Source organism: Tetranychus urticae, chromosome 2, assembly GCF_039701765.1.
Source record: "Tetranychus urticae isolate SD_2017Ah chromosome 2, NJAU_TeUrti_SD_1.0, whole genome shotgun sequence".
Taxonomy (NCBI): Eukaryota; Metazoa; Arthropoda; class Arachnida; order Trombidiformes; family Tetranychidae; genus Tetranychus; species Tetranychus urticae.
The window spans coordinates 13588878-13611595 of record NC_142959.1 but is presented as its reverse complement, the minus strand read 5'-3'; the positions used below and the strand labels follow the sequence as shown (position 1 = coordinate 13611595).

General features: G+C 33.4%; 1 protein-coding gene across 2 annotated transcripts; it reads right to left on the bottom strand.

Moving 5' to 3' along the window:
- Nucleotides 1-1218: 1218 nt before the first annotated feature.
- On the bottom strand, nt 1219-22610 carry LOC107363934 (uncharacterized). 2 transcript variants are annotated; one of them, XR_016198616.1, is made up of 5 exons: nt 22349-22572; nt 5683-5885; nt 1908-2046; nt 1408-1838; nt 1219-1348 (listed from the first exon to the last, which is right to left on the bottom strand). XR_016198616.1 is itself a non-coding variant. In XM_015931224.3 (4 exons), exons 1-4 carry the CDS (start codon nt 22407-22409, stop codon nt 1738-1740), a joined length of 504 nt encoding a protein of 167 aa, XP_015786710.1. In that variant the 5' UTR covers nt 22410-22610; the 3' UTR covers nt 1219-1737. The 2 variants fall into 2 exon arrangements, 1 of the variants encoding a protein (XP_015786710.1); XM_015931224.3 differs by having other exon boundaries at nt 1219-1838; nt 22349-22610.
- Nucleotides 22611-22718: the final 108 nt, after the last annotated feature.

Here is a 22718-nt window from a genome sequence, read left to right as displayed (position 1 = left end):
GAGAATGATGAAGCATTTGAGTTTCTCTTTGTTTTTCGCATTCTTATTGCTCCAATGGATTCTCAGTTTGTTACCTGAACAGAAAGAGATAAAAACCATAATATTATTGGTCTACTTAGCAGAATACACAGAAAAATGATGACAATTTTTATCCATGACCGGATGCTTATTTCCTATTCCTTCATCTTCATCAAGTCAAACTCAACTCTTTACATGACACAATTCATCATCTCTTCTCTCATCTTTTCCTTTTCTTTTTCTTCAGACTCAAATCAAAACTCACACTCGTTCAAATTGGTTTTGACATCAAGTCCATCGGATCATGAATTATCGTGCCAAGAATTTAATTCATCAGTGCAAACTGATTGGTATAATAATGAGCAAAAGTAAATAGAAAAATTGTGTTTCGATTTTGCTTCTCGCTTTGCTTTTCTTGTTAAGAGTTTTCTTTGTTTTTTTGTTCAGGTTAAATATTCATGGATTCATTGAGACTCAATATTTTATTTGTTGAAAAAGCAAAGGACAAGGAAAATGTTTTTATATCGTTTGGTTGGTTATCACAGGGAGAGAAGAGTCTATCTTGAAAAGTTATATCTTATTATTCTGGAGAAGGAAGAAGATGAAAAAATGTTTACTCTCTTCTTATTTGATTTTTTTGTCTCTTCTTCTTCTGTTCTTCTGTTCAGATTTGGGTGTTTAAAGTGGACATAATACAATATAAATACTCGATGGAAACTCAAGTTGTCGCCCAATCATTAGCATTATCATCATAACATGATATTAAACAGGAAAATTGTGATTTCTTTTCTTTTCACTTTTTGGATAATAAAACGTTCAAGATTGGTTAAACTCATTGAGTTAAGGAAACAGAATCATTAAACAGATTGACAAACATTTAACATAATATAAGCCATTAGGATAATATTTTCACTCCCAGTTTTGTGTCTTTCCAACCAATTGGTCAAACAATGAAAGCCAATTGATTAACAATTTCAAACGATATTCATTGCGATCAAATTGACCAAATGATTCATTATCATGAAACATTGTTTTCCTCTTTTCAAATTTCCAATTGTAATGCCAATTGTTGACCAGAAAAGTAGATTAAAAGTCGAATAGAAACTTTTCCAAATAAACTTTTTTCTCTCTTTTCATTACTTACCTTGAATCATGAGATTTCACGATGGAACTTATTGCTTGAAAATTTAAGAGACAATGTTTAATCGAAATGATAACTCAATAATATTTATTATTTTCCAATCAATCTACAAGGTTTAATGTTTTTTCAGTTTATTGTAACAAAACGAAAGATTTAAAAACAATTGAATCCAAGTTCATCTGCAATTCACTAGGAAATCAGGGGTTAAATGAGAGATGATTAGTTGATTTGGTGAGGGCAAAGCTTACCTTTAATTATGATGAGATGATTAGCAAAACAATTGACACTTTGTTCACAATAATACAAACAATATTAGTTTTTTTGTCCTTTTATATGTCACTTTAACATCCAATTTGAAAGGCATTTTTCGTCTTCTTGTAACACCATTGTTTAAAGAGAAAAATTGATGACTTTTTCATGATATATTTGAGCACTAATCAAGTTAATTGTTGCTTTTCTCTTCAACACTTTTCTCTATCGATTCATCCAAATGTTTAGGAACCCAAATTAGCAAGATAAATGTTAGTTGTTGTTGAAAGGTGTGTTTCGACTTTTGCCGTCTTCGTTTAGTTCAACAGTCAACAGGTAAACAGCAACACTAAAGTAATTGTTATCAACGCAGTAGCTCTTTGGATAACGGTCGATGAAGATTGACTTGAATCTCCGGAGATTTGAGGTACTTGAGTTCGAGAGGTGGGAAAAGGAAAGAATGAAAAATTAATAATCAAAGGATAATTTAGCAACTTACACATTTCGGTAACAACCATAGTCTCTTCATCTTCGGCTGTACTGAAGTCGGGTTCTTTAGTAACTTCACAGCGAAATTTTCCACCAGTTTCTTGGGTAACATTTTCTAACACAATTGTCCCTAAAGATGATTTATTTTGCTGTAAAAAGAAAAGGGAAAAAAAGAATAGTCGATGAGTGAAGTGTTCAAAAGCCTTAAGAAGTTGTCGAAGATGCAATGTTTTATCTTTTGTAGAAACGCTTTATAAGAATTTTGAATGATATTTTGTATTGTTTGCGGTTTGTAACTTGAAACTAGTTTACAGAATTGATGTTAATTTGCAATAAACTGCATTCTATGAACATAAGTAGTGAAATCGCATCAGTTTAGCTTCAAAAGTGAAAGCTTTTCGTGTGAAATTCGTTTCCTTGCGAGTAAAACGTCAATTGTACCCAATGATACTTTAAAACCTTACTTAAAGATACTCTCTGCTGATCATAGAGCACTTTGAAATCGTAATTACAGAGCTTCGAAGACTGAAGCAAATCATGCACTCAAACAGCAATTATCCTTGCATGCGAGCTCTGCTAATCTTATGCAAAGGCCAAAGAAAGATGCAAACTCTTCACGTTCACTATAAACCAAACTTTTGGCCATAAGTCATCGGAAATTTCTCACATTCGCTTACTTTCAGCATAAAATATGCGTTTCATCTGTCTTTCTTGTCTGTAGCTGCATTAAGACCACTTTCTCTACTTCAATTCAGCTACTTTGATAGTTTCAGAAAGCATTTGCGTTTAGTCTTGCATTCTCATTGATATTACGCCAGAAAGCTAGAATTGATTGCTTTACTGTCTTCAATTTATAACTAAAGATCATTTCTATCGCTTAAAAACCTATTGCTATTGCAAATATTGCTGCTGATGAAGTTTAAATCTAATAGAAATTAAATTAATTGTGATCTGTTCTAAAGATGTTTGCATAATTGAAATGGGAATTGTTGATTAACTAAATAGATATAATGCGAAATGCGTTTTCTGATCCATCACTGTTTGTCAGGTTCATTGAAAAGTTGATGGTTATGTTGAGTTGAAATGCGAAGCGAACTGAGAGTATCTTTGTATAACTGATAAAATGTTGAGATGAAAAGCATGATTATTGTTATTATTATTCTGATGATGATGATAAATAATGAAAAGTAGACAAGTCTGATGATAATTCATCTTGAGCGAGCAACAACAAGTACAGTGTTTAGCTGTTTTGTTCAAGGTTCAATTGTTGAAGTTAATGTTGAGGAACAAGAAAAAAGATGAAAAAACATGAGAACCAAGTAAAATAATGGTTATCATTTAAAAAGGCTTTACCTTCACTCCAAGTTGCTTCATCATGACCATCATCATAACCATCCACACTATCAACATCATCTTCATCATCATCTCACTTCCTGGCCTCTTTCCTTCGGTCACTCAACAATCATTAAACTGCAAACTAAATTCACCTTCATTACTTGACCAATAAGCCGAAGCAACACGAAACACTCTCTAACCTCAATGAATAATAATCATGAATAAAATATTCTTACTTCTAAGTGGTCAGTTGATTTTGTCCCTAAAAGAGTTACTGGAAACATCAAAATAATGTCTCTCTGGTAAAGAGACAGACAACTGAAGAGAAGAACAAAAAAGGGAACCAAAATTTTGGAAACAAAACTGACATTTCTTTCTCTTCTCAATGAATACGATGAAAGTTATTTACAGAATGGATGACAATTGTGATGTTTACTGATGATAACAATAAATATGAATTAACATGGAAGACAATCATTCATTTAGAGTGACATTTTCTTATCTAATTCATTGAAGGTAAAATTGTATATTGATTGGGAATGAAGCAAGTTTCAATCAGCAAATTGATTCCAAATTAAAAGCCGAATTTAAATTGAAAAACTTGCTCTTCTTCAGAGAATCCAATAGCAATGAAATCGCCTGAAAATCATGTTCTATCAAGTTTTGATGGTTTACATGAAATGCAAAGGAAAATGTTAACTTAACCTCAAGTTTGGATTTGTTTCAATTCCTGATCAAAGTCAATTTCAATGAAATGGTAAAGATTATCACAGTTAATAACATTAATAATGTAAATGCTGGGAATGTTTACTTTGGACTTTTTATTGTTTGTATAATTGTTGATTGCTATTAAGTGCAGGTGATTTCATCAACTGTAATCCTGAAGAGAATGCTGAAGAACTGAAAAAGTAAATAATCTTTCGACTTTGCTTTTTTGTTCGTTTCTTAACAGGTAACATGAGCTAATGTGAGGCAAACAGGGATGAAACAAGGGAAGAAGGAAGAGAGAAATAGACAGATGAAGATGAATCTAAAAAAATGGTAAACTTGGATGATGATGAAGCTGTAAATGGAGTTGAAACTGGAAGGAGGAGTTGGTAAGGAAATTGTTACAAAAGTTTGGTTAGTGTTGAAGGAAACATGATGATAATGATGAGAATGATCGTTTGGAAGATTGTTGGGTTACATTATCAAGTCAATTGTGAGGGAAGATCTGGGATGATCGGATGAGAGATGAGAGACAAATAGACTGTGAAAAGTGTTGTGTTTTTAAAAATGGATGAATGTTTTATCCTTTTCTCTCTTCTTTCTGTAGTTATCATAAATGGTGGTTGATCATTTGAAAGAGTATTATTACTCTTGTTGTTGGGAACAATCATCATGATAATGATCATGTTAGTGAACAGATAAGAGCTCAATATGTGAACAACAAGCAATGAAATAGAGACAAAGATATTGTTGTTACACATAAATAAACTTATTTCAATATGTTTCTCGACTTTACTCCCTTCCAAGTTTCTCTGATTTTTTCTTGTTTCTTCTTCTTTCAACTTATTCAAAAGTAAATGTTCAATGCTGGACAAACTTCAATGAATTTTTATTCAACATCTCAATGGGAAAATGAAATATTCATTGAAATTGATAAAATCTCAGGCAATAAAAGATCATTTAAATCGCTTCTTTTGAAGTTTGCAATTGCAATGGTTTTTAGTTAATCAATTCATCAAACAAGTTAAATGTTTAAAACTGTTTTGCTGACAAATTAAGTCACTAATAGCTAGAACAAAATGATCGCAGAATTCAATTTCGTGTTGAGCTAAAACACGAAACTAGCAATAATGAATAAACTATTATAAACTAATATTTTAGCATTGAACTTGATTGTTTCACTAAACTTGAGAACGCGTTTTAAGCATTTTATTTTAAGCTTTCATAGCAAACACTTTATGTTTGAAATAGCGAAGTAGTTCGCTAAGTTGACGAAAAAAGATGCAAATCAATCTCTTTTATTATGATAACCGCTTTAGTTTGACCAATTAAGCAAAACTATTGAGTTTTGAGGGCAATAGCTGCGATATTAGTAGTTTGGGCAATAACTACTAATATCCTTACTACTGCTGCATATTGCATTCAATATTAAACTTAATTACTGCAAGAATTGTATGTTTTCTGATTTATTTAGTCATACTTGTTATGAATCAAATGGAATTGATTGCAATGGCTATTCAAAATCATTTGCTAAATGAATGCACATTATATTCGTAGTGAAAGCGTTTAAAACGCAAACTCTTTGTCAAAAGAAAGTTTATATCGAAATGGTGCAAAACTCATGATTCGATGCTTCAACTGTTCGGTTCATAAAAGGAAACGATTTGCGATTCATCTCCTTATAACTTAAAAAGACACTAGTTTGCTGAGTTTATGACAAACGCTTAAAAGGTTTTACTCACATTAATATTGATTCCAACTGCAGGAAATATTTTGGTCTTTGCGGGTTTAATTTGGACTCGATATATTTCCGAATCGTTTCGATACCATTTAATGATTGCCAATTTACCTTCATTTGCTCTAATTGAACATTTAAGTTCATACGATTTACCAACAACGGCTAATTTAGGTACAACAAATTGGGTTATTTCAAGTGACCAAACCTCTGCAATGGAAAATGAATGCAAATGTAAAATGTGAATCAATTTTACTTTAAAATGTCTTTCATTATTCTTCCCTTGGACTTGATTGAAATGTTACTTTTGACAGAAAACAGGTAAATCGAGAAGAACAATTTGATTAATGGTAAAGGTGTGCAATAACGTTAATACAACATACGAAATATGCTAATAGAAGTGAATAAAGTGAACAATGCAAATAGAGATGTTGATTTTTTTCTCGGCTTCTACTGTTTCTGCTTTAACTTTTGTTCATGTTTCCAATAATATTGACATTTAATTGTTACCTTGGGAGTGAAGTAGGAAAATGTAAGATAATAAATGATAATTATCGTGATCATAATGATTAAAGGTAACAGTTAACATAGTGTTCCATCACGAACCAAGTCAACCATTAATATAAGTAAAGCTTGCTGGCCTCATCTAATCATATCAACTGGTCTAAACATTTTGCTATATTATTCAATGTTCAACTTTTTGTTGTGTTTTTATGATCATTTTCATGGTGATAATTGTGAAGATGAAGGTAAAGAATCAACAGAATATTGGGAAAATCTCTTGTCAGCCATTGTTGAGAGTCTGGAATGAGAATTGAATAAAAGGAAGACGAATACTTGGGAATCTTGATTAACAGTCTAGTGATTGTTTAGTAATTAGATTAGATTGTTTACTTCGACAATCAACTGGTCAATGGTTGATCAGTTTATGGTCAATTGGTGTTAAACTCTTGAGGTTTAGTTATTCAATTTGCAAAGAAACAGTCAAAAGTGTCGCTAAGTTTGCAAATGAAGTTTATTTTGATCAAGTGTTTGGTTTAAGTTTAGTTTCATTATGTTTTCTCAACTTTTTTGCAACAATTAAGTTGCAATTGTTGATCAATAAAAGTCAATTTTTGCCGTCTATTCATTGTTGTTTCATTGCAAATGATTGATTTGAATGATTAACATTGTGCATAATGATTACAGATATTGAGTTTAAGGCAAAAGAAAAGGTCATTTCCTGATGACGGAAGTTACCATTGATGGATAAGCATTGTTGACTTATTAAAGGTGAACAAAATGCTAATGAAAAGGTAAATAAGTTTGATTGTCATTCTCGAAATGATAGAAATGAATGGAATAAGTTTATTTCAATAAGATTATTGAGTCAAGTAAAAGTGCTTATAATTCAGCTTTATTCATTTTGCATCAACTTTTGCATTTGAAGTAACTTTAAACATAGAAATTAAAGTCAATTGAACCATTTTAATACAATTTTGTTGTAATAATTACAATAAACTTGCTTTAAGTGATGAATTTGAGGCTTAATTTAGCTTAATATTGGGTTTAAAAGTTTAAAATCAAGTTATACATCAAGCAAAACTTGGGTTTTCAATTTACGCTGCTCCATTATAGCAAGTCAATTAAGTTACGTTTCGTCGTTCTTTGCGTTTCTCTTGAAGTTACTTTAAAAACGCGTGAATATTATGCATTTTCATCGTATTTGCAATGTCTTTGATCGTGATAAGTTTCATGCGGACGCAATGTATAACTTGAACAAGAATATCAGATTGCTACGTAATGTGGTCTGTATATCGCAATAACGTTTTATGGAACAAGTCTAATGCAAAGTTGAGTCTGTTTTCGTTTCTCGCTTTATTTCTTTCTGCATTTTGTTTTGTACGTTTATTTCATTGATCATTTTTGACATTTGATTGCTTTAAAAGCACTAAATGCTTACATGGGCTAGAGTCATTTATGCAAAACTAAGCGAAGCTAAAGACGGTTAAACTAAGACCAAAACAGCAAATCTAAATCAGCAAGCAAAAGCCGATCAAGCGAAATGAGATATTCAGAAAGACTCGATTGTCACACAGCTTGAGATACTCGATGTTGAAAAATATTGATCACTGTCTTCAATAAACTTTGTAACAACAATGAAAGCATACTCAAACTGGGTACCGAGCCTAATGAACGATACAAATATACTACGAGCTACAAGCTCGAGCTCAATGGGTACTAATTTCAATTGTAACCAGTTGATTTAACCACTGGCACCTTTGTCTTTTGCTCGACTCTGGACTGTTCAGACTCTTGTTTTGACTAAATCCCAAGACTTGCAATGATAGAATTGTAAAAATGTGAAAAGTGAAAAATTGTCAAAACTTTTCTGGTAACAATTTAAAGATTTGTTTGTAAAGTTGACAAAACTTGAAGTTAATGTCGTTCTTGTTTATTTTGCTGGTGTTTTCACCATCTAACCATCAAGTTGAATTGAAAGCAATTACCAAATGATACTCTTAAAGCTTGAAGGTGAATAAAAAGGCTACTTTCTGTGAACTCAGAGTGAAGCAGGTGAACATTGTATGTTGACAAATGGCGAGTTGCAATTTAAAGGGTCAACATTTCGAAATGAAAGTGATTCCTGATGATCAATTTGATGAGAGCGAATACTATCCAATGCCCAAAAGGATAACCCAAAATGATATTGATGTGATTCTGTAATGTAAACCATTCAGTTTCATCTAATTGACTAAATTTTGTATCAATAATTATGTTTACCATTTTGGATCAGTTTTACTCTCATACTTTGTTCCATCAGTATTTATAGCCTGATGCGTATGCTTTATATGTACATGATAAAGAGATGTAAGGATAACTCCTAAGGTAATATTAGATAACTCATGTAAACATGGTAATGATCAAGAGAAAGAAGAAAAAGAAAAGAGAGGAAAAAAAGATTTCACGATAATCTGATCAATTTTTATTCTCTTATCAACTTATCGAGTTAAATTATTATAATATTTACTCGGCAAATCGTAATGACAAGTAAACACATTTCCACCTTAACTGAATGCTTCTTCTGTTCTTTTTCCAGAAATGACATGATAATTGGGTTCAATTAAATGGTGAAAATGAATCAATTGATTTCTACTTTCAACTAGTTTGTTGGGTGATTTGATACTCGCGCCCTTAGAAGAGTGACTGAGTAGCAACCGGGTTGCTACTGTTAACCAGTTGCTAACTGGAAGTCTTTTGTATTTCCTTATTTTTTGTATAAGTTCCTTTATTACTATTTCCTCAATAATTTGTATAAATAGATCTACATTTTGTATTAATAATTAAGTGCGACAATAAGTGACCTTTGATAGATTAAATTGTGTTAACTCAGATATCAACGTGTGTCATTTACACTTCCTTAGATTCTCGGAATCTAGCCTCGGTGAATATTCCTGGAATATTCAGCCTTACTAACTTGGTTAGTTAAACCTTAGAGTAATACCCGGTATTACTAATTGTGCTTGTGATCTAATAGTCGTGGACTATTACTAGTTCTGAGAACTGTTTGACTTATTGGTCAATTTATTTAGTTTCAACTCTGTTGAATTGTGATAAAATCTCAACCCTGTTGAGCCACTCATTGTGTTGCTAAGGCTTTTTGGAAAGCTTAGCTTGGATCAATTAGTGTTAGAAATATCTTGGACCGGTAGTTATACAACATTTGGTGGAGATGCCCTTCGATTTGTGAGATTCTCGTGTTAAGCTGTGCTCTGCTGCTCTTGTTTTTCGTTTTGTTGGTGGTTGTTTTGTCTCTGTGTGGGGGAGAGTTGGTGTTATTTGCTGTACTGAATTTAGAATTCTATGCTGTTGGAACTTACTCTTGTCGAATTCGTTGCTGTCTTGCTGATATTATTAGCCGAATTCTATTGCTCTGTGTTGAGTTTGTTCTGGTTACAGTGTAATTTGTGAGAATTCCCGGAATTCGAAATGTCGACGGATAAACCTCCGATTGAACCGCAAAGGCAACAATCTAAATTGGCAATAGCGCCCGAAATAAGTACAACACTTGAAGCTTTGAAACATAATAACAATGTATTCCAGAAATCATTAGCTGCTGTGGAGAAGACTCAAAAGGAGACTCAAGCAACTACTACAGAGGTCCTGACGACCCTGAGGACCCAAAGTGAAAATATGGAAATCCTTATGAAAGATTTGGCAGAGGTTCGCCGAACCCAGAATGATCATGTGAATATGATCCATGCTCTACGTGTAGCTGAAAAAGAAAGAAGTGACAGAGAAAAGCTTCGTGTTCTGGGAACACCGACATCTACTGCTGAAATGAAATTGGAGGATTCCCTGAATCCTACAGGAGAATCGGATTCTCATGTGGAAGGTAATAGGAAATTCTATTCTTTTCTTGACGAGTTTTCTACGGATGAATCTGGTACAAGAATGAAACCTATTATAAAGCCTGTACCACTTCCATTCTTCCATGGAGAGCATGAGAAAGCTTGTAGTTGGTTACGAAGTTATGAGGAAGCTGCTGCTCTGAATTTCTGGTCTGAAGTAGAGCTTATTAGAGGTGTTGGTGCCTGTATGAAAGGAAACGCATCAACCTGGTTCTGGTATGTTTATGGTCCTAAATGTGCGGGTAAAACTCAAACCTGGCCAAAATTTAAAGCAATGTTTCTAGAGACCTACGTTAAAGAAGAAGATAGACATGCAACGTTTCTTAAGTTGATGAACCGGGTTCATTTGAAGACTGAAAGATTATCTGATTATTTCCATTCTGTCTTGGCATTATGCATGGACTACAATCCGGAAATGCCTGAACAAGATCTGATATCTTATACTTTGAAAGGATGTGACCCGACAATGAGAAGTACGCTTGCATCTGGTCTATATGGTAGAAGAACTTTGGAAGTTCTTGAACACTTGATAAGTATCAATGATGCGATTGCAGAAAAGAGTAAGAAGGTTGAATCAAAGCCTGATTCAAAGTCAAATGACTCGAAACCTGAGAAGAAGGTTAAACAAGATCAAGAAAAGACTGATAAGGTTAAAGTCTTTAAAAGAAGAGACCCTAGTGGAGTTATTTGTTATAACTGTATGAAAACCGGACATTTCATGAGGCGATGTCCTGAAGTATATGATGCTGCTAAATGTAAAGCAAATCAGTTACAATTGAAGAATCAACGAGAGGCTGTCGTGAACTCAGCGAGTGTTGATAATAGTGTTCGGAGAACATCAACAATGAACAATGATACTCCCGGAGTATCCAACGCTAATGTTCCCGGAACATTAGGAAATGGTTTAGATGTTCGTGGAACATCGAATGAAGTGAATGATAATGAGACGTTAAGGAGTTTCAGAGATGACTGGCAAATGATAACTAGCGAAATAGGAATCCATTCATCAGATTTACCCTTAACCTTATCTTCATTTCTTGATAATGCCTCACTGCCTACGCTGCCTATCGAGATAAACGGAGTCAGAAGTCGAGCGTTAGTGGACACAGGAGCTCGAGTGTCACTAATTAGTGATTCGTTTAGAAGTCGATGCGGGTTGGAGTTGAAGCCTTGGAAATATGGTGTTCTGACTATGGCTAATACAAACGTTGATGTACCTCATGGATGGACAGAATGCAAACTGTTTGCTGATTACCATGTCATTCCGATCCGATTGATCGTGTTGAAGAAACTGACCCAAGATGTGTTGTTGGGAAGTGATTTCTGTACTCGCCATAATGTAACGATTACTTATGGGAACAGAAGTGTTAAATTGATTAAACCTCATGGAGATGTCTTGAAGACAAGAAGAATAATCAATTCAGAATATGTACTTGATCCAAAGACTAAAAGAGTTGTACATATTAAAGCTCTGAGTTCTCGGAACTCTGTTGAAGGAAATAGTTCGGCTATTTCTGCTGCTACCGTTGATCTTGCTGATTATGAAGATGTTTTCAGTAGATCTCCTGGAGATGTTGGTTGCATCCCGGATGCTGTGCATGCGATAGATACTGGTAATCATCCGCCGATTTATCAGAAGTACTATCCAATCGCTGTTTCTGAAAAGTTAGCTGTTGGTAAATTGCTGAATGACATGTTGAACGATGGAATAGCAATTCCAAGTGAGAGTTCTTGGGCAAGTCCGATTGTACTTGTGGGTAAGAAAAACGGTCAGACAAGGTTCTGTGTGGATTATAGAAAGCTGAATTCAATCACTGCCTTGGATCCTTATCCTATCCCTAAGGTCGAAGATGCATTGGATGCATTGGAAGGATGTATTCGATTTTCTTCTCTGGATGTTGCTGCTATGTACTGGCATATTCCTATGAAACAGGAAGATCAGTGCAAGACTGCCTTTGTCGTGCCTCAAGGATTATACGAATTCACTCGTATGCCCTTTGGTCTGAAAAATGCACCAGCGACTGCTGTTAGGACTATGAACCGGGTTCTTGCTGGCTTGAATTATATTTCATGTTATATTTACTTCGATGACATACTGATTTTTGGTAAGTCTGAACAAGAGCATGATTCGAATTTGAGAAAAGTGTTGGAACGCTTAAGGAAGTTTAATGTGAAATTGCGGAAAGAGAAATGTTCTTTTAATTGCAAAAGTATTGATTACCTCGGTTATCATATTAATGCTGATGGAATTTCTCCGAGTCAGAGCAATATTGAAACTGTTCTTAGGTTCCCGGAACCTGTAAACTGTAAGGATATAAGGAAATTTCTTGGATTATGCAGTTATTTCAGAAGATTTATCCCTAAGTTTAGTGACTTAGCTAGACCGCTAACGCTAATGTTAAAGAAGAATGCTACTTTTGTATGGACAGACAAAGAGAGGAAAGTTTATGAGCATCTGAAGCGAGTCATAACTTGTAAGCCTGTCCTGGCATGTTTTCAGAACGATGGTAAAGTCGAAATCCATACCGATGCTTGTGATTATGGTATTGGAGCTGTTTTGTATCAAAGTCAAAGTAATGGAAGTCTGAAGCCAGTGTGCTACATTTCACGCACTTTGAACCCTGCCGAAAAGAACTATGGAGTAACGGAGAAGGAATGTTTGGCCATTGTTTGGGCTCTACAGAGGTTACGCCATTACTTGTTTGGTCGTGTATTTACGGTTGTTACCGATCATTGTGGTTTGTGCTGGTTTACCTCATCAAAAAGACTGACACCTAGATTGACAAGGTGGGCAATCAAATTGCAGGAATTCAATTTTGTTGTTAAATATCGAAGTGGAAAAATGCATGGAGATGCTGATTGCATTTCGCGTTATCCATTAAAAGATAACAGTGAAGATGATGAAGAAGAGATAAACCTTCCCGGAAGGCTGAATTCAAATCAAAAGGAGATTTCTATTTGTTATATTGAACCTGTTGATAAGTTCAAAGAATTACAAAAGAATGATGCTTATTGCTTAAAGCTTCGAGAGTTGTTGAATTCAGAGGAATTGACAAAGAGAGCAAAAAGCAGACTCAAGAAGAAATTTTTGATTTTGAATCAAACCTTGTTTTTCAAAAGAGGTAAAGAATTAGTGCCTGTGACTCCGAAAGAATTGCGGATTCTTATTATGGATGGCGCTCATAGTGAAGGACATTTGGGAATGAATAAGTGCCTGGAGAAACTCAAATGCCGAGCGTATTGGCCTGGTATGGCTAAAGATTTGTTCAATTTTATTCGTAATTGTGACAAATGTCAAAGAAGGAAACCTTTTCCAGCAACCAGTCAAGGACTGATGGTTCCGATTAGGTGCCCTAAGAAAGTACTCTGTGATATCAGTTTGGATATCATGGAATTGCCTGTGTCAAAGAATGGTTTTAAATATGCAGTAGTAATCAATGATCGATTAACCAAGTTTGCTGTTGCATCGCCAGTAAAAACCATTGAGAGTGAACAAGTAATCAATGTGTTATTTGAAGAATGGATAATCAGATTTGGAGTTCCCGGAACTCTGATAACAGATCGTGGGACGAATCTTATGTCAGAAGAATTCGAAAGTTTCCTGGAAAGTTTCGGTATTAGACATCTTCCCACATCAGCGTATCATCCACAAAGTGATGGACAAACTGAACGTTTCAATTCTTATTTAGGAACAACGTTATGTATTTACAGTGGTAACAATCCAAGTGAATGGGAAAAGTTCCTGAAAGAAGTTGTTTTTGCTTACAATGTTACGCCTCATCGGGTAACAAAGTATTCACCATTTTATTTGGTACATGGTGTGGAAGCCCGGCTTCCATGGGAGTCGAAAGTTGGCTTACCGATCGAATGGAATCAAGTCAATACGAGAGAAGACGCGTTAATCAAGGCTAGAGAGGAAGCTCAAGCAAATATCGTAAGATCTCAAAATAAATCGAAAGAGTTTTATGATAAAACGCACAAGGAGATTGAATTCGATCTGCATTCGCTGGTATTGTTGAAACAACCCTTATTGGTTAAAGGCAAAAACAAGAAGTTTCGTGATAGATTTAAGGGTCCATATAAAGTGATTAGAAAAATTAACCCTGTTAATTACGAATTGATAAACCTGAAAGGACCAGTTAAAAAGGAGATTGTCCATGTATCAAGACTGCGACCCTACCACAGTAAAACTCATTCCCGGAATGAGGAAGAAGATGATGAATTGTGGGGTTTATTGGGATTCTAATTATGCTGTTAATTTTTGTTTAAATTAATTTATTTCGATTTACGGGTAAAGGGTAAATTAATGTAAATATTTGAATTTGGAGGTGACATCGATTAATTGGTTGGGGTTACTTGGTAACCCTTACACATGTTTCCCTCGCAAAGTGGAAATGGAAGTCGTTCTCATTTGTTCTCGGAACATTTGGAAGTGAACATTGAATTGATTTAGTTTTCATTTCATTTTGTATTTTTTGTTTAATTTTGTATTTTGCAAATTGGTTATTTGCTATTGTTCATGTTAGTATTCCCGGAATACTTTCTGCTATCAATTTTGTATTTTGTTCTTTTGACTGTTTTGAACTGTGATAGAATTGTGATTCTTATTGCAAGATTGTGAACGCATTTGTGATTTTAGTGATATTCTTGGAATATCTTGTGTCCTTGTGAAATTGCCCTGTTGAACCGAGTTCAACTTCATCAAAGATCTGCGAAATGGATGATGATTTGCAATGGGTACCTATGGACGATGGAGATGGAGATTTACCTGAGATTGTATTTGATGCGCAAAGATTTCGAGATGGAGAACTTGTGGCGATCAATGCTGCTAATCGTCCTCAGAATATTGTGATTGCTGGACCAGACAATCGACCACCACCACCAATACAAGACTGGCAAGTGGAAGAAGATGTTTATACTATTAGTTATAGACAGATGGTCAACCCGCAAGAATTTGATGATTATCAGTGCACCTTTTGTTTAGGAGTTTCTGTAGATCCTCTAGTTCATGTAACATCACCGCAACCGGGTTGCCCAACAATCTTGTGTCGAAATTGTTTCGAGAGTTTCTTAGCTGTGGCAGCAACTCAAGAATGTCCACATAGATGCAATGAAGGCGAGTTACTAAGAGATGGAATTGGTCCATTACCTTTGGAAGGAGGACGCCGTAATTTGAATACCTTGAATAATCTCATGTTAAGATGTAAATTTGAAAGTTGTGATGCGATTGTTCGCTATGCTGATTTACGAAATCATATTGATGAATGTGTTCATAATCCGAGTTATGTAGGTCCCTGTGAAACCTGTGGAGTTTCAGGGAGGAATCATAACTGCAGAGAATTTAGATTGAATTTGGAATCCCGGATTCGCGAGCTGAAAAACAGAAACATTGAGTTGTCTAGTACTGTCACAGGTTTGATGATGGAAAATGATGAACTGAGAGCTGAATTAGCTGAAGCGAGACAAGTCAATCGACCGGCCGGTATGATGAATAACATCCGGTGTCGAAATGAATATAGAGGTTCGCCGCAAGTGATCGTCAGATATGGAAATCGATCAGGCAGATTTAATGGACTTAATCTTGGTATGCGAGCAAGCGACTTGCGATCTCGGATCGAAAGACATTTCAACACGGAACTCGGTTCCATCATAAGAGTTGATTTTACTGTTCTAGGAACACATCAAACGCTTAGACAACATCAAGTTGGTCATCGACCTACATTTTGGATAGCCTTACCAGCTGGAGAAAGATTGGTTGATGGTCAAACCGTAGAGATAACGCTTGGAGCGAATGGACCGGTGGTCTAATTTCAGTCGGGGGGAATGTTGGGTGATTTGATACTCGCGCCCTTAGAAGAGTGACTGAGTAGCAACCGGGTTGCTACTGTTAACCAGTTGCTAACTGGAAGTCTTTTGTATTTCCTTATTTTTTGTATAAGTTCCTTTATTACTATTTCCTCAATAATTTGTATAAATAGATCTACATTTTGTATTAATAATTAAGTGCGACAATAAGTGACCTTTGATAGATTAAATTGTGTTAACTCAGATATCAACGTGTGTCATTTACACTTCCTTAGATTCTCGGAATCTAGCCTCGGTGAATATTCCTGGAATATTCAGCCTTACTAACTTGGTTAGTTAAACCTTAGAGTAATACCCGGTATTACTAATTGTGCTTGTGATCTAATAGTCGTGGACTATTACTAGTTCTGAGAACTGTTTGACTTATTGGTCAATTTATTTAGTTTCAACTCTGTTGAATTGTGATAAAATCTCAACCCTGTTGAGCCACTCATTGTGTTGCTAAGGCTTTTTGGAAAGCTTAGCTTGGATCAATTAGTGTTAGAAATATCTTGGACCGGTAGTTATACAACAAGTTGCACTTGTTATCCTGGAATCAAGATTAAGAAGAAGATATTCTTAATTAAAATGAAAGAGAAATGATCATTATCTTCTCATTCAAATGTCTCTGTCAATCAGATTAATCTCCATGAGAAGAATGCTCAAGAGAATAATTTCCATTGATTGAACATCCAATTGGTAAATTCAATTAAATGAACCAATTCATTTTCCGTTTAAAACTCGAGTGACAAAAATGTCCAACTCTTTTTGTTATCATAAAATGGTAAACATCAAGATGTAACACAAATATCAAAGGCTGGGAGTGTTAACTCCCAGTAAAGTTTTCTTGTTCGCTCTTCAACTTTTACTGAAAAGAAAGTTTATCAAATAGTTTCTCTTCACCATTTGTAACCAATTTTGATGTTGGTTAAATGTTGTTCCAATTGATTGTTAAAAATCAAATGAAAATCTGTCATGAAAAATGTATTTCAATGGTTTGCTTTCATCTCAATCCTTCTCATGTATTTACTTGGAATCTGTTGTTGATTGAAATCAATGGAATGATGAGTAAAGTAAACTTTAAAGAAATGATAGAAAGTTGTGAAGATGATGAGAATGAAGAAGCAGCCAAAATAAATGATTGGTTAAAGTTTATTGAAGGAAAAGGGAATCATTTAAACAGACAAAAAAATCGACTCCAAAGTAAACGTGAGTTGAAAAGCTAAATAAGATTCTGGCTTTTCATCACTTTTTTTTCTTCTTCTTCTCCTCTTCAATAACATGAAGATGAAAAATCTTAAACAGATAGATTGATAGATATAAAAGGTGGATATATTTTACGTTTTTACTTCTTTTCTTCTTCTTCTTCTTCTTTCATCTCATTCTGTTAACGAGGATAAAAAGTGTAACAAGACATGAAAGAAGCAAAATGAAACATAAATAAAAGCCGATCATCAAGTTTGCTTCGGTAAAGTGATGATGATAACAAATTGACAAACTTGAAGAGTAACAAGAATATGAAAAATGTCTTACAGCAATTCTGAGGATAACTTTTAAATCATTGAATTATCCTGATATTCACCTTTCAAGGTATATTCTTGTTCACATAATAGCTATCAATGCATTTAACTAACTTAAACTTGTTAACATGACAACTCAACAATTGACATCAAAGTTGAACAGATTTTTCACTCAATTTTATCGAAAATTTGAAATAATTTTTCTTCGATTCAGTTTAGTTTTGAAATTTAAGTTTTATTGAAAAAGATTTTCGAGAAAAAATAGTTTAATTTCGATACAAATTTTTGAGTTATTAGTTGAAAGTTTTTACAGAAACTGGAAATTTATTCATTTTGTTTATCCATGAATCGAGTTGCAGCCAATTCTGGATTGAAAAGTATTTTCACATTTTCTTGTTTACCATTTCTATTCATTGGAAAATATCATGAGAAATTGTGTTTATTTTGACCAATTCTTTGGTTCGTCTCTTCATCATCATCCGAATCTTCTTTTTATACTTTTTCATCAATTCTTTTCAAGACCATCTTACAGAAAATTTCCGCTTCAATTGAAATTTTTTCTTCTTTTTTATCAATTCTCAACTTTTTCTCTTCTCACCTCCAAGCCAAACACTAGCCAAATGTTGGTCAATAAGCTATCAAATCTCATTGAACACTACCTTAGGCAAAGAGAGAGAGAGAGAAAAATTGAAATCTATTTATCAATAAGTTCAATTAGAATCATAGTTACAACTGAAGGAAAGAAAAATGTTTACTTTTGAAATCAAAAACATTCGCACCTTTACTGGGAGTTACAGTTGTCCAATAAATATCAAGACTGAAATCCCAATGGAAACAAACGAAATTGAGAAAACACAGATTGTCAACAATTATCTTGACATTGAACATGAATAATGCAGCTTTGGATTGGACAACTTTAAATTTCATGAGAAAACTCGATTGGAAAGAAATCTTTTTAATATTCATTGTTATTCAAAGTTTTGGTCAAATTATTCAATGATCAACTTTACTGAAAATCTTAAGTTGATACAATGAATACTGAAAAGGTTATCATTTTGATAGACTTGCAATACAATAACATTCATCTTGGACAATGAATATCTCAATATGGACACTTAAGTATTTTTTTTCGAACTTCAAATTTTAAACTTTTTTCGCTCTACTTTCTTCTTCCTTTTCAAAGTAAACAGTGATTTACAGGGGAAAACGATCATCAACAAATAAAGGTTGGCGAAAGAAAAGCTTCTCTTCTTTACTCTTACATCCAAAAGGCTGAGTAAGTGATTCCGTTGTATTTGTATATCAAGGGAATGAGGAAAAAAGTGAAACAAGAATGAAAATTGTGCCTCTGTTTAACAACATTGTTCAACCATGTGAATAGAATTGTTTGAAACTTTTTTTTTGCTCTTCAACATTTTGAAACATTTTTGCCGAGGTAACAACATTTTGAAACCACCTAAAAGCATTTCACACAATTTACATGAAAATTGTCTCTTCAAGAGTCAAACCAGCTTTGCTATTAACCAAAATTATTCACTTTTTCTGTCACATTTAGAATGCTCTTGATCGCCATCAAAGTTGACATAATATTTAATATAAGCTAATGATAACTCGTTGGAAAATGTTGAGTCTTTTTCGCAATTAGAAAGTTTTATAAGTTTCCATTCTCGAACTTGTTCTGCTCATTGAAATGAAACTTGATGAACTTTATAATGTAATAAAAAAGTTTTTGATTGAAGTGATTTCAATTTCGATTTATTTGAATACATCGATAACCCAAAATATCGACTTGAGAATTGTGTGAACTATTTGGACGACATTCTTTTCTACTGATCCAACTAGTATTCTCGAAATATTGATACTCAAAGTTTTAAGGCCAATGGGTAAAGTCAAGAGAACTATCGATGAATTGAAAAAAGGGTTCGACCATTGATGTGTATCAACAGTTTAATCGACGGATAATAAGTTGAAGCTCTCAGACTCTTATGGTCACTAGGTTTAACTGAAAATTGAACTTATTTATTTTGCAGAAACAGAAAATTTTATTTCTCTAAATAAGTGAATTTCTGGTTGACCATCAAAAGTTACATCAGAAAAATGAGTTTCATGAAAAAATCTGCTTCCATAATCGTTCCTTCAGTCGACCGGCTCATATTCAGTCCTGAAATTTCATCTTTGAAGAACTTGATTCAACTTTAGCGACGGAAACAGAAATCGTATCAAACACTGAACCCATTTTTCAGTAGATTATGTTCAATGTATGCCACAGGAGAACTCGAACTTTAAAACAACTCGGTTTTCTAGCTTGGAGTCACACATGGTCATAAACTTGATACTTATATGCAAATGGTTAAAGCTCAAAAATTTTGCATTCATTTTCTTCGTTTCTGATTCTCGAGTTTTATAAGAATGTCCATTTTCGAAAGACACGCTCTTAGAAGATGTGGCGTCAAGTCGCTTCTAACGCAAAAAAGAAATTACTTTTTCCTCAACTCGATATCAGGATTACCTAAGAATGCCCTTCGTCGTGTATTAAACAATAAAATTCAATAACCGAACAATAGTCAAAAAACTTTACTAAAATGCACTTATGATTCGAATCTTGAATTCGGATGAAATTTGTTTCTGTTTGATTGGTAAAATTATCATGAAAAATGAAGGAAAACAGAAGAATCGGAAAAGTCGAATTCTGGACGCTTTTCATTTAACCTGAACAACATCTGAAAGAGACTTTTTCACCTCGAATAAAAGTTGCAATTGAAAAATGGGAAAAATTTGCTGAAAATTTATCTCAATGTTTGCAACTTGTTTTAAATATGTTAATTTCATTATCCCTTTCAGTTGCTCATGAATCCCATTGAACTTAATTATGAATGGAAAGGAAAACTCGGAAAGGCCAAAAATAGTAATTTAAACAAATTAATCTTTTCTCATCTTTCCTTTAATCATAACTTTCATTGAGCAACAAAAGTTCAAGTTTAATCTAAAAAAGGGACTTTTAAATGATTATTTTTATTATCATCATGAAAGTCAAAAGGAAGTTTCAAAAATATATTTCACTTTTCATGGTAATCATGAAGAAAGATGAAGATAAAAGTTGATGATTGAAATGAAGAAACTCATTTGTGTAGATACAAAAAGCATGCATTTATTAGCATTTCCCTGAAACAAACAGTAAAGTGATTGTAATGATACACAAAAATTGAGTCTCAACCATTTTCGAAGCTCAAGTTGAACATTTAATATCAAGATTATTCCTGTTATTATTCATGAAGAATCTTTTCTTCTTTTTTCACCTTTCGACAAACACTTGAAATGTACTCATCATTACAAGTTAACAAGTTTACAAGTTTTGTTTCTCATCAAAATTGATTGATATTATTACCTTTTACATTTTATCTATTTTCAGTTGTTTCTGATTTATCAGGAAAGTTGCTTCAGAAAGGAATAACAATTTATTATTCATTGTTAATATAACATGATGTTCAATTCCCTGATGGAACAATTTTTGTCTCAATTATCTGTTGAGTTTCATCACAATTTTCAATGTTATATTAGTCGAATCACTCCCAGTGCTGGAAGTCTGTCAAAGTTGCAATTCATTTTAAGCAATTGATTTGCACTTTTTTGTCTTCTTTTTTCATTCTGTAAAGTTTTTGTCATTTTATCCCCATTTTCAGCTTGTTCATCATCAATCCAATGACACCGATTCTGAGTTGATTAATGAACAGTTGATGACATTATTTGTCTCATTAGTTTAGTCATTCATCTGTTGATCTCGGTTAATCTGAAAGTGGTTGGGATTTTGTTACTATTTGATATTTGCACAACTTTACGATAAGTTTAAAAAGTTTTTTCGATTTTTTGTATTTTCTTCCAAATTTATTTTTAATACATTGAAGCTTTTTCATGGTGTTTTACATTGTTTCATTCAGCTTTTTTGATCGAAATGTCAATTTTGATAATCAGAATCTGAGAAACATAAAACTTTTGCTTCATGAAAAACTATTTTTACGATTTTTAGAGTTTACGAGATCGAAAATCATTGCGAAATTTCCTTTCGTGGGTTTCAGTAAATTCATCATTTTTTCTTATTTTTACTATTTTACAAATTCGATATTTTTCAGTTCAGAATTCAAGATTTTGCCCAAAGAAATTTGTAAATTTTCCAAAAATTAACTTGAACTTTCTGAGAGCGCAAAAAATGTTGCTCAGAAAATGGAAAATGTCTGATCGAGATAATTGGATGCAAAATTTGGAGCAAAAATCTTGACCCAAATGTTATCCTGATGATTCCAATTAACATGACAGAATTGCAACATTCTGTAAACATTGGTTGCTCAGAACTTTTCCTGAACTAAATTAACTTGAACTTTACGGAAATAAAGTGTTTCAATGTTTTACCTGAACAGATGCTTTCCACTCATCATGCAAGAACCACCATGAAAACCTATAAAAACCTATAAGAATACTTCATTCCAAAGGTAAATTCAGAGTTAAGATTATCATTGGAAACTCAGAATAAAAATGAAACAAAAACGAGAAAAGTAAATTTTTTTCATTTTCCCATTAAATATCATTTCTGGTCAACAGATTAACCCTTAAATGAATCTCATTTCATTATTTCAAAGTTACTTCAAAAGTTGAACATGAATAGATTAAAGTTTTTAAAACTAAAGTTTTCCTGTGAAAACATGGGAAGCAAGTTATAAAGCAAATGGAAACTTTTCATTGCTGTATTTACAAAAACATCAAATCATGATAAACTTCATGATGCATGTAATATGAATATGGAAAGAAAAAGATTGAACAAAAACAAAGCAAACATTTGAAAATGTAAATTGTAAACATTTGAAAGACCAGAAAAGGGAATGAAAAATGTTGAACATTTAAAGTTGAACTGATTAAGATTACTTACCTTTAGCAACATTGAGTATGATATAAAAACAGATGAAATATGATGAATTGAGTAAATCCATTTTGAGATCGTCTTTTGATATTTATTGTTAATTGTTTCAATTGTATTCCAATAGTTTAATCCAATTTGGTAAACATTTCAATTCTTTCAACTTTTACTAGACACTTACATAGAGATACAATGTTGACTAACAGAGTGACCAAACTTTTTCTTATCCAAACTTGTTCCGATCTTGAATCTTCCCTGTCATCACTTACTCACTCATCATCTTTCAAATGCTCCAGAGCATGAATAACCTTTCAACTCTCTTATCCTATATCATGAAAAATAATATCCTGCCCATGATGATAACCTTCTCAGACTCAGTTGA

Coding starts and splice junctions, on each gene's coding strand:
- LOC107363934 (XM_015931224.3), bottom strand. CDS start 22,409: ATGGATTTACTCAATTCATCATATTTCATCTGTTTTTATATCATACTC. Junction 5,886..22,348: donor CATACTCAATGTTGCTAAAG/GTAAGTAATCTT, acceptor TTTCCATTGCAG/AGGTTTGGTCACTTGAAATA. Junction 1,839..1,907: donor TATGGTTGTTACCGAAATGT/GTAAGTTGCTAA, acceptor CTCGAACTCAAG/TACCTCAAATCTCCGGAGAT.